We start from the raw sequence: 17,411 nt of genomic DNA, 5'->3' as shown, positions 1-17,411 counted from the left end.
GGGGGGTCAGAGGGGGGTCAGAGGAGGGTCAGAGGGGGTGGACGATGGAGGGGAGGGGAAGAATGGAAGCGATGGAGAGAGCCTGCGGGGAAAAGAGAGGGTGGGCGAATGATGCACAACAGGGCAGGGAAGAGAGCCTGGGACAGGACTCCAGACCCGACTTCTCAGTGGGCCCCCTCCCTTCCCAGGTGGTCGGCAAACCCAGCGGAGTATGACAAACCTTCAAATCAAAGTTACCTTGGCTCCTTTGTGGAAGGAGAAAGATTAGAGAGAAAAATGCAAATCTTGGATATGAGAGGCAGGATGGGTACTGTATTATTGGTGGGGCACCTTCGGGGCACCCACCACGTGAGACGTATAGATATGATCAAGCTAATTTCCCCTGAAGTTTAAAAAGTGAACTTTTTACAGGCTGGTTAGTGGGAAGGAGCATAGGTTTGGGATTTGCACAGCAGGGTATCATGACCTAGAAATTGGGAACTGCTCATCTGGGGTCCAGAGGAAGGACGGACAGGTGGGAGCATGAGGGAGGAGGTAAAAACAAACAAAAAACCCACAGGGCTCGGGAGGAAGAGGCCGAGTAGGGCCCCGGTGTGCGCTTTGCTTGGAGGAACGACGGTGGGGGTGGGGAAGGGAGGACCGTCCGGCAATATTCCCACCTTTGGGAGGCCAGGTCGGGGCAGGCGGGCTTCTGCTCGGCGTCGGCGGCTGGGCAGCAGAACTGGTGCAGCACGGTCTCATTCCTGAGGGCAGAGCAGAAAGAGGTCAGCGCCCTCTGACCCCAAGGTGCTCCCGCCGCAACACCTTGCCCCTGGGTGACACCAAGGTCCCAGACACTACCCAGGGGAGAACGTGCAGCACTGAGTCAATGCAGACACTGCCTCCTGTTTGCAGCCCCCCGGCCTCTTGTACTTCTGCGCCCCGATCCCTGCAGTAGGCTCCTCCACGTGACGTAACATTCATTTGACTGTCCTTTCCCCCCACTAAGGTCCGACCAGCGAGGCAGAACTAGGTCTGTTCATCCGAGATGCACAGAACTGCACGCAGTGAACATTTTTAAGCTAATCATATGCAAAGATGCAAAGCACTCATAGAGGCCTTAGAGTTGCCGGCTTGATGAGAGATTTGTCCGATGTGGATGAAAAAGCCGACCGGAAGGTGGAGATCCGGGTTCTGGGGCCAACCGCTGCAGGTGGCTCGGGTTGCGATACCTGGTTCACCTTTCCTGCATTTCAGCTTATTTACTAATGAACCACAGGAGTGGTTCCCAGCCCCAGCTGCTTACTAATCTCTCCAGGAGATTTTTTAAATTACAGATTCACTTGGGCTGGCCTGGGTCAGGGGCAGCAGGACATTTTATAAGCTCCCAGGTGATTTTCTAAGGGCAGCCAGAATTGAGAGCCATTCGACTACACAATTTCCAAGGTCCTTCCGTTGCTGCGAGGCTGGGATTCTAATACCTGTCTTGAGCCACCTTGAGACTTAACACTGAAATTATTTTTGTTGTTGTTGTTTTGTTTTTGTTTTTTTGGCTGTGCTGTGCGACTTGTGGAATCTTAGTTCCCCACCCAGGGATTGAACCCGGGCCATGGCAGTGAGAGCACCGAGTCCTAACCACCGGACCGCCAGGGAACTCCCCTGAAATTACTTTTGGATAAAGTTATGCTGACCTCCTGCCTTCTCCCCTTTGGCAAGCAGTCACCATCATGAAGTCAGAGAAAGTCAGACCCGAAAGGGCTCTGTTCTGATCAACCTCCCAGGGCTGGGAGCCACTCCCCTGAGCAGCATTGAGGCAGGCTCCACGTGGTCCTCCCAGGTCTCCAGACGCGACTGCATTGGCACGTGCAGTGGGAGACATAAGCCTCCAAGTCCTTCTACACCTCAGGCTCGGGCTGGCAGTGTATTGGGGGTCGCAGTCTCTTTTGGGGTTCCTACTGATGGGGTCCCTCAGGACAGTCCAGCTGGGAGGAGGAGTTTGCCTCCAGCAACCCCTGCCCTGTTTCCTCTCTATCCACCTCCTGCCCATGGGCCTTCTCAGCCTGGGTCAGGGGCTTCCCAATAGACACCCCCTTCAGTGCCTCCTTCTGGGATTCATTTCATGCTACCCACCTCTGACCACCCTGGCCCCCTGCCCTGCCCGAGGTCACCGTCCAAGTGCCTGATCTGGGCAGGTCTTAGCTTAAGTCAGCCCCAGACCTCCCTTCCCTCCACCTCAGAGGAGAACCCACACAGAGGAACCCCAAGAATTGATTCCCATTAGAGATAAAATTGGAAGAAAAAAGTGGAGAAGTGATGGGAAGGCACGTCACTTCTGTGGTATCCTTTCCCCAAACCTATAACCCATTCCAAACATGGCAGAGCGTCAGACAAACCCAAATCGAGGATATTCTACAAAATATCTGATCAGTCCTCCTCAAAACTGTCAAGGTCTTGAAATCCACAAAGAGACAGAAACTGTCACAGACCAGAGAAAACTGAGACGTGGTGCCCTTGGTGGGATCCTGGGACAAAAAGAGGATATTAGTGGAAAAGCTAGTAAAGTACAAATAAGGGCTAGAGAGAGATAGATAGATAGATAGATAGAGATGGATGGATGGATGGATAGATAGATATAGATAGATGGATGGATGGATAGATAGACGGATAAACAGACAGATGATAGATGACAAAATCGGGGCAGCAAAATACTAATAGTTGTATTTCAGCACTTTATAGTGTTTACTATGGGCATGTACTGTTCTAAGCACTTTCCATGTGTTACTTTGTTAAAACTCACAAAACAGCATCCAACAAAACCTCCTCCTCAGTCTCCAAATGAGGAAGCAGAGGCCGGGGGAGTCTGTGAACCACAGATGAACTCTCACGCATTCAACACATGCCTCGTTTCTTACGACAACTCGTCATGGTCTGTGTTATCATCCTCTTTTATACAAATGAGAAAACCAACGCTCAGAGGGTGTAAGTGACTTGCCCAAGGTCACACAGCTAGTTAGCAGGAGAGCCTAAAGCCCAGGCAGGCAGGTTTCAAGGATCGTGCCCATTACTCTACTTTGTAAGGTTTATGGCCAGTGGACACTCACGTCCAGGCCCCACGCCCTGGATGGGGGTCCCCGCTGCTTAGCCCAGTGCCGGGTACACATTGCTGGTGCCCAGTGCATGAGCGTGCAAACGAGCATCCCACGCCTCAGGGAGTCCACCCGCAAAGAGAGCATCCACATCAACCAACGATGAAGTTCCTGTTTGATTGAAGCTGGAACTTTTTCCAGCCGTAATGAGAACATGGGCAGGGGGATCGTCGCCTCGTTTGTCCATCGCTGCCCAAGTCCGAGGCTTGTCCTGCCACCGCGCTTGAGCTGATCCCTGAATCCCTGGCCTGCAGGTCACAGCCCCTCCTCTCTGCCTCCCTCTCCTCCCGCCTTCCCTGGGAGCACTGTCCCCATACCAGAGACACCAGACCACCGGGCACCAGAGGCTGAGAAGGGAAGTGGGGGACAGGAGGGACGAGACAGGGTCCCCGGGGCGGCACCACCCATCACAGCCGGTCCAGATGTGAGGTGGGGGGCCTGTCCACAGAACCCAGGACAGCTGGCCTGAGGCCTTGCCCCCAGCCCAGCCCCCATAAGGTGCTGGGATCTGTGCTGGCTTCATCAGCCCTCCACAAGTGGATCACAATCCCTGTGTAGGTTCGTCAAGTCCTTTATCTCCCGAAGCCTCAGTTTTCTCACCAGTAGGATAATAGTAAATCCTTCACTTGGCAGGGCTTTTAGGGGAGCAGATACAACAGTGAATGTACAAGCACATCATAAAAGTAAGGGTCATACGAGCGAACGTTTTATTCATTCACTTTTCTGACCCAGGCTTTAATTTCATCAGCTCAAATGCCAGAAAGAAAGGAAGAATTTTTCTTCCACGAAGGGTGCTCTCTGCATGCCTAAAGTCAGCAAGTGCTGCATTTTGTGAGCACCAAGAGGCAGAAAACGTCCCCTCCACGTAGCAAGAACCTGCTGCTCTCAGAACTTGCTTCTCAGACCTCTGCCCTTGGTACCTAATTCATCAAGCAGGGCAGATGGCAAACTGCAACATCCCTGCATCCCCATTTCATTGTGGTGGAAACAGGCTCAGCAGGTGGAGCGAATCCCGAAGATGCTGGGCATTTAGGTGGAGGACCTAGAGGCAGGCCTGTTTCCCCTTGCTGCTGGAGAAGTAAAGAAAGGAGGAAAGCCTGTGCTCACAGGCCTGAGTGCAACCGCTGCGCTTTGGGGTGAGGGGGACCCTTCAAGGTGCACCAGGAACGTGAGTCAGACCTTGGAATCCTACAGCCCCCAACCCAGCCCAGAGCAGGAGCCCGGGAGGGGCTTTCCTATAGCTGCCATGCTGCATCATTCACCTCGCGGTCTGTGCAGTTCACAGCCCAAGGCGGTGGCCCTCGGAGATCTGGAACTGAGCGGCCCCAGCAAGTTGGCAATGGAAGGGGGCCCCTCTGAAAGAAAGAACACAACCCATTCTCAGTCCTGGGCTCTTGGAATTCCAAAGGAGGGAGGCATATGGTATCCAGGCTGAAAGCTTATTTCTCGGGTTCGTAATCCCAGGGCCCCTGACTTTAGGCAGAACTCAGTCCTCCCTGGCTTTAGCGACCCCAGGTGCCCCAAGTTGATGAGTGCTGATGGGGTGGCTGGATTGTGGGTGGATGTGCTGACCCTAGAGCGGGGCAGTCCGGACCCAGAATGAGGGTTTCAGTGTGTGGCTTATCCCTGGCCTTGCTGCCAGGCTGGGCTGGGAAGGAGCATGGAGTTCTCAAGGGATGAGAGGAGCGGGCCATTGGGGCATTTCAGGGCATGACCCAAGCAAGATGGGGGTTAAGGGTCTTCCAAGGAGTCAGCATGGGCTGGAAGGAAGAGGAGGAGCTGGGGTTCATCTGGAAGAGGACCCCGTTTCTCACTCTGAAAGAGCCAGGAAGCGGAGAAGAGAGTGGTGGTGCTGTCTGGGGAAAGGGCAGAGACCTCAGAGGCCAGCTGGCTGGAGGGAGAAGAAACACCAAGAGCTGCCAGGAGCTAATGAGGTTGTAGCCAGGCCAGGCTCCGAGCCACGGGAGGCTGTGCACCTACAATTGCCCGTGTCTCTATTTAGTTTGAGACTCAGGATTCCACTGCTCGTCCATCAACACAGCTGAGTAGTTGAGAGGAACTGATGAGGCGTGCGGTGGTGCGGTGGGTGGAGTGGCGGAGGACGCAGGAGGGGACGCCCAGCAGGAGAACTGAGGAGGAAAAGCCAGGATCCCTGTGGGACAGCTTTGAAGGAGGACCCCCTCCCCTACACCAAGCTGAAGACAGCAGCTCTAACCCCCAGCCTCTGGAAGGAAACAGCCAGGGAACCTCTCCGACGGAGCTATCTTGAGCTTCAGGTAAAGGGAGAAATCATAAAGTCATTCCCAGCACCTTCCTCGCCCCGACCCGTCCTGGTGCCACCGTCACCAGTGCCGGTAGAGCCTGGAGACTGGGCTCCTCCCACCTCCCCCTTTTCTTAACTTTATCACCTCCTCCAGGAAGCCTTCTCTATTAAACATGGTAATAGGAGGAAAAGACGACCTTATTTTCTCAGAATTCACTCCTATTCATGGGGGGTGGGAGCCGCTGAATAGTCACAACAACTCTGAGAAACAAGAAGACGTTATAGGACATACACTGTGTGCTTTCAAGACTTAAAATAAAGCTGCCCAAATTAAGAGAATTTGATGTTGGCATAAGGAGACACATACAGATTGATTGAACCAAACAGAGAGGCTAGAAATAGATTCAAATATCAGTTGATTCTTGGTAAATTGATCTGTGGTAAAAGTACCAAGATAATTCAATGAGGGATACTAATTTTTTTAACAGATGGCGCTGAAACAGTTGAATATCCATATGCAAAAAATGGACTTCAATTCATAACTTGCACCATATATAAAAATTAATACAAAATAGGTCATAGACCTAAAATAACAGATAAAAGTATAAAACTTCTCAAAGAAAACATAGGAGAAAATCTGTGACTTAGAGGACACAGAGATTTCCTAGATATGACCCAAAAAGCACAAACCATAAAAGAAAAAAGTTGATGAGTTGGACTTCATCAAAATAAAAAGAAATTTTCTCTTTGAAAGATACTGTTAAGAAAAATGAATAATTCTTTCAACTCATAATTAAAAGATGAACAACTTTATAGGAAAATGCGCAAAAGATTTGAACAGATACTTTACCAAAGAAAATATACTAGTGATATCACTAGTCATGTAGAGGCAGTTATTACAAAAAAATTAAAGATTCACGTTAAAAAAAAAAGCAGCAACCCTAAATATCCATGGATAAACAAGTTGTGGTATATCCATACAATGGAATACTGTTCAGCAATGAAAAGGAACAAGCTTACTCATGTATGTACCAACGTGGATGAATTTCAAAAAAGCCTTATATTAAGTGAAGGATACAAAAGTCCACACAATGTATGATTCCATTTGTATGAGACTCTAGAAAACGCAAAACAATAGTGACAGAAAGCAGATCAGTTTCAGTGATACGGGAGGAGAGAAATTAAAGTGAAAAGGGAACGAGGGGTCATCGGGGTGATGGAAATGTTCCATAGCTTGAGAAATAGCTACACAACTATAGACATTTGACAAAAATCATCAAACTACACGCTTAAAATGGGAGAATTTTAGTGTGGAATTGCACCTTAATACGGCTGTTTTTTGTTTGTTTGTTTGTTTTTTGTTCTTTTTTTTGCGGTATGCGGGCCTCTCGCTGTTGTGGCCTCTCCCGTTGCGGAGCACAGGCTCCGGACGCGCAGGCTCAGCGGCCATGGCTCACAGGCCCAGCCGCTCCGCGGCATGTGGGATCCTCCCGGACCGGGGCACGAACCCGTGTCCCCTGCATCGGCAGGCGGACTCTCAACCACTGCGCCACCAGGGCAGCCCAATATGGCTGATTATTGTAAAGAGCAAAATATTTTCTCCCCCTTCTCACTTCTTGAAACTTCATCAAGAGTCTTGAGAATAATTTCTAACTTCCCTCCTCCCGTTGCCCCCGATCACCTAATTATTAACCCCCCTCCAGGGAGCAGGAAAAAACACCAGCTTTTTCCTTTCCTTCCCTTCAACTGCTAGCTCAGATTTTCAGAGACCAGATGGCTCGTAACTGAGCCAAAGGAGTCCAGGGGGCCAGAAAGCAGGACAATGAGAAAGTTGGGGGTGGGGTGGGAGAGCTGGGGAAATGCTGGCCCCGGGCCTGGGGCTGAGGGTTCCAGGAAGGGCAGTAGCAAGAGTGTGGAGCTGGCGTTGGAGACCCAGCCCCCTCTCCACGCCGCTGGCCCTGGGGAAGGTCAAGTCGCTGTAAACAAGGCTCTTATCCATGTCCTATTTATCTCACTGAGTTATGGGGATTTGCTAAGACTTTGAATGTGAAACTGCCTTGGGAGAAACCTAATAAGCCCTGCACAGATGCACAATCTTATAATGACTATTACTGATATCAGTCTGAGCCAACGAGGGGCTCCGCAGCCCCAGCTCTGCTGCCATCAGAGACCTACCAGGCGCCATCCCCCCTCCCTCCCCCCGGCCCCCCACTCCTCCTGCAGGCCCCGGGGTGCAGAGGAAGGGGTGGACTTCCTTTGCTCCTTGGTGCCGTGGGCAAGTCCTCCTCAGAAAGCTTGGGAAAGGTCTTAATAAGGCAAGTGATGACAGATGTCCCGGCAGCCAGGGGCAAAAAAGCTACAGAAATGTCACCCTGGTCTGGTAGGCCCACAGGCTCCAGCGTTCTGCCCCGAGCCTGACGAAGGCTGAAAGCTCGCCTGGGCCTCCCTCTCACCAGGCTTTGCTTCTCCTTCCTTCTCTGCTCAGTCTCCTTTGGGGGAGCTTTAAAGGTCATCTAGTCCACATCTCCGCCGCCAAGGAGTAGGGGTTACAGAGCCTGGGAGAAGAGACGCCTGCCTCTCCTCTGCAGAGAGGTTTGCCCTGAAAACACGCTGCTGGCTCTTTGAACGTTCTTATGAACAAGTCTGGTCTTGCGGAAACGCTGTGCTCCTCTCCTGTGCCCTGAGGAACCTCAGGGCCCCCCCTGAGGTCAGGAGGCAAGTGGAGAAGGCAGGGCATGGACCTTCCACTTCAACCAGGGCAGCTCTCATTTGGTCTGATTATGTGTGAGAGACGCCCATTGGGTTTGATTTGGGGGCTGGGGCAATAAGTTTCCTTGTTTTAAAAAACAACCGGGAGGGACTTCCCTGGTGGCGCAGTGGTTAAGAATCCACCTGCCGATGCAGGGGACACGGGTTTGAGCCCTGGTCCGGGAAGATCCCACATGCCGCGGAGCAACTAAGCCCGCGAGCCACAACTACTGAAGCCCGTGCTCCTAGAGCCCAGGCTTCGCAACAACAGAAGCCACGGTGTTGAGAAGCCCGCGCACCACAACAAAGAGTAGCCTCCACTCACGGCAACTAGAGAAAGCCCACACGCAGCAACGAAGACCCAATGCAGCCAAAAATAAATAAATTTATAAAAAAAGCAACAACTGGGAAAGTATTCTTCTAAGCAAAAGCCCTCCTCTGTGATTACTAAGGCTGCTCCATCTCTCCGATCAATTGCAGTGGTCTTGAGAGGAGCTGCTGGCCGCCCTCCCAGCGGTGGCCCACCCCGGCCCTCCTTTTCTCACTGCCTGGAGTAAGACTCCTTGCGTCATCCTGCCTAACTCCTCGGTACAGCCTTGCCTCGGTTTCCTCATCTATAAATGGGGTTAACAATAGAACTTCTCTAAAGCGTTTTGAGGGTGAAACGAGTTAAGACACGCAAAGCACTTACAAGAGACCTTGGCACACAGTAAGTGCTTAATAAGTGTCAGCTGTTATTTTTTTCCTTTTTAAAAAATATTTATTTATTTTGGCTGTGCCAGGCCTTAGTTGCGGCATGCAGGATGCTTTTTAGTTGTGGCATGTGGACTCTTCGTTTCGGCATGCATGCGGGATCTAGTTCCCTGACCAGGGATCGAACCCAGGCCCTCTGCACTGGGAGCAAAGTCCCCGTGTCAGCTGTTATTAATGTCCCCCTTCTGCCACCCTTGCCTCTCTCCCTTCCATCTCAGGGGAGGGGTGCTCCCTCCTCTCCAAGCCCCAGCATCAGGCCCTCTCCTTCCCCGCTGGTCTTCAATGCTGTCGTTGGCACAGGCTTTTGCTCACCAAATCTCTCATCCTAGAAACACTGTTTTTCCCTCCAACTGCCCCCCCCCCATCTTATACTGCCTCCCAGGAAGAGCTGTCTGCTTGCAGATGCTTCCTTTCACCTTGATCTCCTGCCAACCAGCTGGGACGTGCCTCCTCCCTGGAGCCCTAGCAGAGCTTTCCCCAGGGAGCCCCCCAGGGAGTTCCCCCAGCGATCTGCTTGCCAATCCAGCGGGACCTTCTCAGTTCCTCAATGACTCAACTTTTCCCAGCCCAACCTTCCTTCTTGAAACACCCCAGCCCCTGGCTTCCAGGGAAGTGGTCTGCCCGGTGGTTTTCGTGGTGATCGAAGGAACCCTGCGGGGAGGAGTCCATGGAGAGGAACGGGGCCAGCGCCAATAGCGGCCGGCCAGGCAGTGCTCGTGAGCACCCTGAAAGTGAGCTTTCCGGGGCAGTCAGGCCTGGCCAACCACCGCCATGCACAGGAGAGCCGCCACGGCCAGAGATTTCTGCGCAGACAGATGCTGTTGCTGCTTTCCGACCCGGGGTGGTTTTCAGGCACCAGGTCTTGGGCTGGCTCATAACAGCTCTCACCTGTGAACTGTGGGCTTTTCCCTCCTCACTAGACTGTAAGACGCTTCAGGGAGAGACCAGTCTCTGATTTCAGTGGAATGACTACAGCTTTTCCACACCCAGTACCCCTGCCAGGTGGACACTCTCACGGCCTTTACTCACACGGCACAGACGAGGGGCCTCTGCGGAGAGAGAGGAAGCAGCTTGGACTCACTTATGTGCGGGTTTTGCAAATTTTCCACCCAATTCAAACTGCAAACAGCAGCCCCATCTCCTTTTCACGTTTCCTGAAGAGGGCATCAAGGCATCCCATCCCCAACAGGAAAACCATCTCCTCCTCACTCAGAGTCGCCCATGGAGCCCAGAAGACAGCGGACACTCCACAATGGCCTGCCTGTCTGTCTACACATCGTGTCCACACTGCCTGCCAGGAACCCACGGCCACACACACAACACGACGGACTGGAGAGGCAGAGATGCTGCCCCCCATTTCACAGGTAAGGCAGAGGCCTGGGCCCAGCCCCAGGGTATACTGCTGCCACAGCAGAGGCTGGGGCATGCGGTGGACCGAACAGGAAGCCTGAGTGCCTTTAGAATTAGCTAAACGAGAAAATGTTCAGCTCACAGCCCACCGTCCTAGTAACTAGAGGTCGCTCCATTCTTGAACGAGATGTTCTATTTCCCAATCAAACGGCAAACTCCACATCTTGGGTGTCCGGATCCCCATCCCATGCACCGGGCTGGCCACTGATTACCTGTTCAATGTTTGCTGGGCTGAGGGCAGAGTCTGCCTGGGTCTAGTGCAGTCTTCTTTTTTTTTTTCAATTATGCAACACAACGTTATCAACTACGCCTTACATCAGCTCCTCAGACCTTATTCATCTCACAGCTGAAAGTTTGTACCCTTTCACCAGCCTCTCACTATTTCTCCCATCCCACCCCCAGTCCCTGGCAACCACTTTTGTACATTCTGTTTCTATGAGTTTGACTTTTCTTCTTTTTAAGAGTTACATACAAGTAATACCATGCAGTATTTGTCTTTCTCTGTCTGACTTATTTCGTTAGCATAATGCCCTCAAGTCTGTCCATGTTGTCACAAAAGGCAGGATTTCCTTCTTTCTTGTGGCTGAATAATATTCCACTGTGTGGAATATATATATCTCATATCTTATTTATCCATTCACCCATTGATGGACATTTAGGTTGTTTCCATAACTTGGCTATTGTAAATAGTGCTGCAATGAACATGGGAGGGCAGATATCTCTTCCAGATCCTGCTTTCGCTCCCTTTGGATAAATACTCCAAAGTGGAATTACTCAATCATATGGTAGCTGTATCTTTAATTTTCTGAGGAACCTCCGTACTGTTCTCCATAGTGGCTGCGCCAGTTTACCTTCCCACCAACAGTGCAAGAGGGTTCGCTTTTCTCCACACCCTCACCAGCACTTATTTCTTGTCCTTTTGATGAAGACCATTTTAACAGGTGTGAGGTGGCATCTCATTGTGGTTTTGATTTTCATTTCCCTGATGATCAGTGATGTTGAGCATCTTCTCATGTGTCTATTGGTCAGTCTGTTTGTCTTCTTTGGAAAAATGTCTATTCAGGTCTTCTGCCCTTTTTTTTTTTTTTCTTTTGGTGCGTCGGGTCTTAGTTGTGGCACCCTGGATCTTCGTTGAGGCACGCGGGATCATTTTATCGTTGTGGCGCGTGGGCTCTTCATCGTGGTGTGCGGCTTCTCTCTAGTTGAGGCGCACGGGTTCCAGAGTACGTGGGCTCTGTAGTTTGCGGCACGCAGCCTCTCTAGTTGAGGCATGTGAGCTCAGTAGTTGTGTCAGGCGGGCTTAGTTGCCCCGCAGCATGTGGGGTCTTAGTTCCCTGACCAGGGGTCAAACCCGCATCCCCTGCATTGGAAGGCGAATTCCTTACCACTGGACCACCAGGGAAGTCCCTTCTGCCCATTTTTTAATCAGATTGTTTATTTTTTGCTATTGGGTTGTATGAGTTCTTTACATATTTTGAATATTAACCTCTTAGTATATGATTTGCAAATATTTTCTCCCATTCGGAATGTTGCCTTTTCATTTTGTTGATGGTTTCCATGCTGTGCAGAAGCTTTTTAGTTTGATAGCCTCCCACTTGTTTCTTTTTTGCTTTTGTGGCCAGTGTGTTCCTTATCACACTTGGCACCAGGCTGGACACACGAGGCTGCCGTCTCTTCCCTTCAGTCCACCACCTCACTGTTTATACAGCATCTTCTCACACATCTTTTAATCTTTGTACATGGGTCAGATCTAGTTATTCCCGGTTGCAGGTAAGGAACAGAGAAGTGGTCTGGCTTTCCCAAGGTCACACAGCTGGTTAGGGGTGGACACTAAGCCACGTTCCTCTCATCCTAGGAGTACGTCCCACGGAGCAGCCAGGAAGCCACGGATGCTCTGGGGCGGAGTCCACCGAGGCCCCTTCTCCAATTGCAGGGGTAGCTTGCTTCCTGAAGAGCCCGCAAGCTGTAGGTTTGGGAACAGCGGCATTCGATCCCTGCCTCCCCACTGGTGTGGCTGTGGACACCCCAAACCTATGCACGCACAATCCTGCACACACATGTGATGGATGCACATGCACTCACTCTTCACTGTGTAGACACACACACGCACATATACATATTTTCACATGCACCCCTGCAGGTGCAGATGCGTGCACGCACAGACACACACAGACACACACACACACACACACACACACACAGAGGACTGAGACCAGGGATGTTTCATCCCTTACATGAACCCTCCTTGAACCCTCCTGACCACGTGGGCCATGGAGGTATACGATGTCCTATGGGGACTTGCAAATCATCCATCCATGGCTACACGTGGGTGACACTCTGCCTGTCCTCTAGCCCAGTCCTCACGGCAAGACAGAGATGAGTGCGCCAAAGGCTAAGCTCAGCAGCATGAACAACTGTCGCATGGATGTGTCATGTGGAGCCACCAGCCTCTGTGTCCCTGAACACTGAGCCAAGTTCCCAATCAGGCCTTGACTTGGGAGGTACTTACCCAACGCAGGGGACTCCCCTAGGGTGGGGATAGCTACGTCAGGGTGTACGAGGCTAAAGTTTGTGTGTGAATCTTGAAGACACCACTGTAGCTGTGTGACCTCGGTGGGTCACCTTCACCTTTCTGGGCCTCACTTATCACATCTGTGAAATGGGGATAATAATACCTTCCCATTAGGATTGTATGGAGAAAATGAGATTAGAAGACGTACATAAATGCCTAGCGCATGGCAGAAATTAGTATGTGGATGTTGAAAGAAAGACTGAATAAATGAGTGAAGGTCAAATGGTTGTGGGTTGCACTGTGGGGCTCTCTCTGCAAGCTGCTCTCCCTTTTCTGCCCCTTGAGCCCCCTGACTTTCCTGCAGAGGTGGATCACATTGTTCCCTGCTCAAAACCGCCACCCAAACAACTTCTATCCCACAAACCCCTCTGGAGGACCCCTCCAACCCTCTCTCTCTCTCTTTCTCTCTCTCTCCACCTTTCCCTCCTGTTCTTTGAACATGTGTTTCTTCCAGCCCCAGGGCATTTGCACAGAATGTTTTTCCCTCAGGTCTTCCCATGACTCTGTCCTTCACTTTATTTCTCTGCTCAGATGTCACCACCTAAGTGAGGTCTTGCCTATCAAGCTCCCTCCTCCCAGTCACCCCCTTATTCTTCCTTAGAGTCCTTATGAGTGTATATATCCCTGAGTCACTTTTCTGGTTTAACGTCTGTCTTCTCCTCTTGAATGTGAGCTCCATGATGGCCAAGCCTTTGACTTGTTTGCTGTGAATCCCCAGCACCTACAGCAGAGCCTGACAAGCAGTAGGTGCTCAATAACTACTTGTTAAATGGATGTACAGATAGGACTCTGGCCCTTGAGGAGCCTAAATAAAATTTCCATCCCTAAATAACAGTAATATGCTCAGCTTCCCTCTCTCCACATTCCTTTCTCCCATACAGCTCAGCTCATCAGCTCAACATATTTTCATTTTTTCCCCAGCCCCCAGCTACCCGATTCAGGCTGATCTATTCTGATGGTTCTTGAGTGGGGAGATGCATCAGAATCCTGAGAGCTTCCTTTAGAGTAGACTTGGCTGCCCTCCTTCCCCTAAACTCCTGAATGACAGTCTCCAGGGCGGAGGCCATTTGGATGCATGTTCCTGCAATTGTTCCTGCAATCGTCTGCAGGAGGAGAGAGGCTGAGAGCAATGACCCCAGAATCACACCCCTCGGTTTGAATCTGGACGCTGCCTCATGGTGGTTGCTTGAACGAGGTGGGGGGCGGCAGCAGTTCCTGACCCTCTTGTGCCTCACACCCCAACTGTAGAATTTATTGAGACAGAGTGTCATACAGAGTGAAGTAAGTCAGAAAGAGAAAAACAAATATCGTATATTAACGCATGTATGTGGAATCTGAAAAACTGGTATAGACGATCTTATTTACAAAGCAGAAATAGAGACACAGACAGAGAGAACAAACACATGGATACCAAGGGGGAAAGGGGCAGGGTGGGATGAACTGGGAGATTGGGATTGACATATATCTATTGATACTATGTATAAAACAGATAACTAATGAGAGCCTACTGTGTAGCTCAGGGAACTCTACTCGGTGCTCTGTGGTGACCTAAACAAGAGGGAAATCCAAGAAAGAGGGGATATATGAATACGTATAACTGATTCACTTTGCTGTACAGTAGAAACTAACACAACATTGTAAAGCAGCTATACTCCAATAAAAATTTTTATAAAAAAGAAGTTATTGAGACATATATTGAGATAAAGTTTGTAAGGCACTTAACACAATGCCCAGCCCACGGTGAGTGCAAGATAAAAAATTAGCTTTCATTAAATTAGTATTACTTTCTTCCAGGCAGTGAGGCCGTGTTCCTTAGTCTCCCTGCAGCGTCCAGTGTAGGGCCTTTCCTGTGGATGGCCAGTCCCCGCAGTTGGCTGAGACAAACATGCCACCGTTGCTCCCACCTTCAAGAACAATCTTCTGTCTTGAACCCTCCTCCCCCTCCAGGAAGCACCCCATTTCTTTACTCTTCTTTCTAGCAAAATTCACCGAAGAGTTTTCTATACTCACTTTCTGCAGCCCCTCCCATTCTGTCACCTTCTAAACTTCCTTTTACAGAAATTTCAAACATACATTTCTGCCGGTCTTCTACCCCCATCTTTTTTGCTGGAGTATTTTCAAGTGTACCCCAGAAATAATACCATTTCACCCAGAATGTATCTCTAAACAGGTAAGAACTTTGAAAAGATATCACGGTATCATTATTATAGCTGTAACTAAAGCAACAATACTTCCAATATCCGTGTTCACATTTCCCCGATGGCCTTAAACATGTCTTTTTACAGTTGCTTTTTTTTGAATTAGGACCTAGTCAAGGTCCACACTTTACCCGGGGCTGATTTGTCTAAATCTCTTTTCCCTTCTCTCTTAAACACACACCAGTCAAGCTTCCACCCTGCCCCTTGCTCTACCCAAGCTGTGCTTTTCAGGGTCACCGATGACCTGCTTTTCAGGGTCACCGATGGCCTCCGTGCTGCACAATGGACTATCCTCCCTGCTCACCCTCTCCAGGTGACTCTGCTGCACCGTCCTCACTGAGACCCCTCTTTGCGGGGACACCACGCGGCTCTCCAGCTGTTCTCCTGCTCCCTCTGGCCACTCTTTCTCAGCTCCCACCCCCGGCCTCTTGACACCAGCGTGCTCCAAGGCTCCAGACAGGCCCTCTGTGGTCTCCTCTTCTCACTCATTGTGGTGTCATTCAGCCTTGAGGCTTTAAAGGCCCTCCCAGATTTTTATCTCCAGCCCATCCAAAGACCTGCCAGCCCTCTCCAGTGCACGCCTCACAGGCATCCCCAACTCAGCGTAGCTAAAACTCTACCCCCTCAGACGTCCCCGTCTCATCCTTCCAGTAACTTCAGTCCAAACTCTTGGACTCACCCTCAACTCCCCCTCCTCTCATACCCGCATGAATTCCGTCTCGTACCTGGACTTGGCAGCCACTTCCTACCTTATCTCCCTGCTGCCGGCTGGCTTCCTTCTTCCTCAAGTCTACTCTCAACCCAAGCTCAACCCAGCAGCCGAGGTCCCTTTGAAGCATCCTCTGCTTAAAACCGTCCACTGGCTTCCAGTTTTTCTTAAATGTGGAAGCCAAACTCTTCACAATAGGTTCGAAGGCCCTATCAGTGTTTCTCAACAAGAAACGCTGGCATTTGGGGCAGGAAGATTCTTCCTTGTGGGAATGGTCCCGAGCACTAGAGGGTGTTTGCTGTAGACTTTGCCCACTAAATGCCAGCAGAGCAATGCTTTCCCCCCCCTTAACCCTGCCAGCCACTGTGACAGCTAAAACGTCGCCACGCGCTTCCAAGCACTGCCCGGTGGATTTGGAAATACCAGGTGAGAACCTCTTACAAGATCTGCTGCAGCCCTGCACGCTCCCACCCTCCCTCCACCCCACCAAAGTCTCTGACTCACCTCAGACCACTCTCCCTGCGCTCCCTCTGCCCCTGTCTTACCTGAACAACTAGACAGGCTCCCTCACTCACCTCTGTGCTGCACCTCCCTCGGCCAGGAAAGCTCCTCCCCCAGGTAGCACAGAACCCCTCCTTCAGGGCATTTCTCAGGTGCTCTCTTAGCTCTCCAGGAGGCCTGCCCAGGGCACCCTGTCTGAAATTGCAAATCCCTTTATTCCCAGGCCCCCTTGCTCTGTTTTATTTCTCCCCAGAGCACTTATCCCATTAGACGTACTCTATGTTTTCATTCTTAATCTTGTTTCTTTTTTATCTATAAGCTTCCTGAAGGGATGTGGGGTTTTTTGCTCACTGCTGTACCCTGGTAGCTGGCACAGTAACTGTCACACAGCAGATAGTCGATAAATATTTGTTAAGTGAAACAAAGAATACAGATGCCGTAGCATATACTTATGGAGAGAAGAAAACAAGCACTTTTAAGCCACAGGAATGAAGAATTAATTTCATCGTTAGCAAGGACTGGAGTGCGCTCAGCCCGGGGTGGAAAGTAGGGCAAGAGGCTGTGAGAAAGAGGTGATCAGTTAAGGAAGACTTCCTGAAGGAGGTGGGGCCGTAGGACTCACTTTCAGCTCATTTTGAACCGGATTATAATATCCTGGGAGCTCCCCCAGCCCTGAGGTCACTTTCAGCTCATTTTGAACCAGATTATAATATCCTGGGAGCTCCCCCAGCCCTGAGGACTGCAGACAACTCTTCCAAGCTGGAAGAGTGGTGAAGCGTTTTCAGGTAGGGAAGCCCGCTCCCTTAATCTTATTTCTACCGCAATTTACCAATGTCTGTAGGAGGCTCCAGCAGCAGGTCCGCAGCTGGAGGGCCAAGTTCAAATGGAGCCCCTGGGTAATGTCTGCCTACCCATCCACCACCCACCCCACCCTCAGAAAAGCCCACCCCAAATGATTACACAGAGGCAGGCTACCCAGAGCTTGCCTTCTACACACTCAGCCGACGAAAAGGAAGGACCTAGATTCACAGCCACACAATAGAATACTTTACAGCTATTGAAAGGAATGAGACAGCTCTTTTTGTACTGAATATGGAAGGATCACCAGGATAGATTATTATTGGGGCGGGGG

At 50.7% G+C, this 17,411-nt stretch overlaps 1 protein-coding gene across 1 annotated transcript in view; it reads right to left on the bottom strand.

Annotated features, from left to right (window-relative positions):
* Positions 1-17,411, bottom strand: part of IQSEC3 (IQ motif and Sec7 domain ArfGEF 3) — a 97,892-nt gene that overhangs the window by 67,948 nt on the left and 12,533 nt on the right. Inside the window, exon 2 of the mRNA XM_007469466.1 lies at positions 660-743. Within this exon, the coding sequence (XP_007469528.1) occupies positions 660-743 (84 nt within the window). The remainder of the gene's footprint in view (positions 1-659; positions 744-17,411) is intronic.

Source organism: Lipotes vexillifer, unplaced genomic scaffold, assembly GCF_000442215.2.
Source record: "Lipotes vexillifer unplaced genomic scaffold, Lipotes_vexillifer_v1.1 scaffold395, whole genome shotgun sequence".
NCBI classification, from domain to species: Eukaryota; Metazoa; Chordata; class Mammalia; order Artiodactyla; family Lipotidae; genus Lipotes; species Lipotes vexillifer.
Note: the sequence above shows the minus strand (reverse complement) of the source record. Positions and strands in the feature narration are given on the sequence as shown.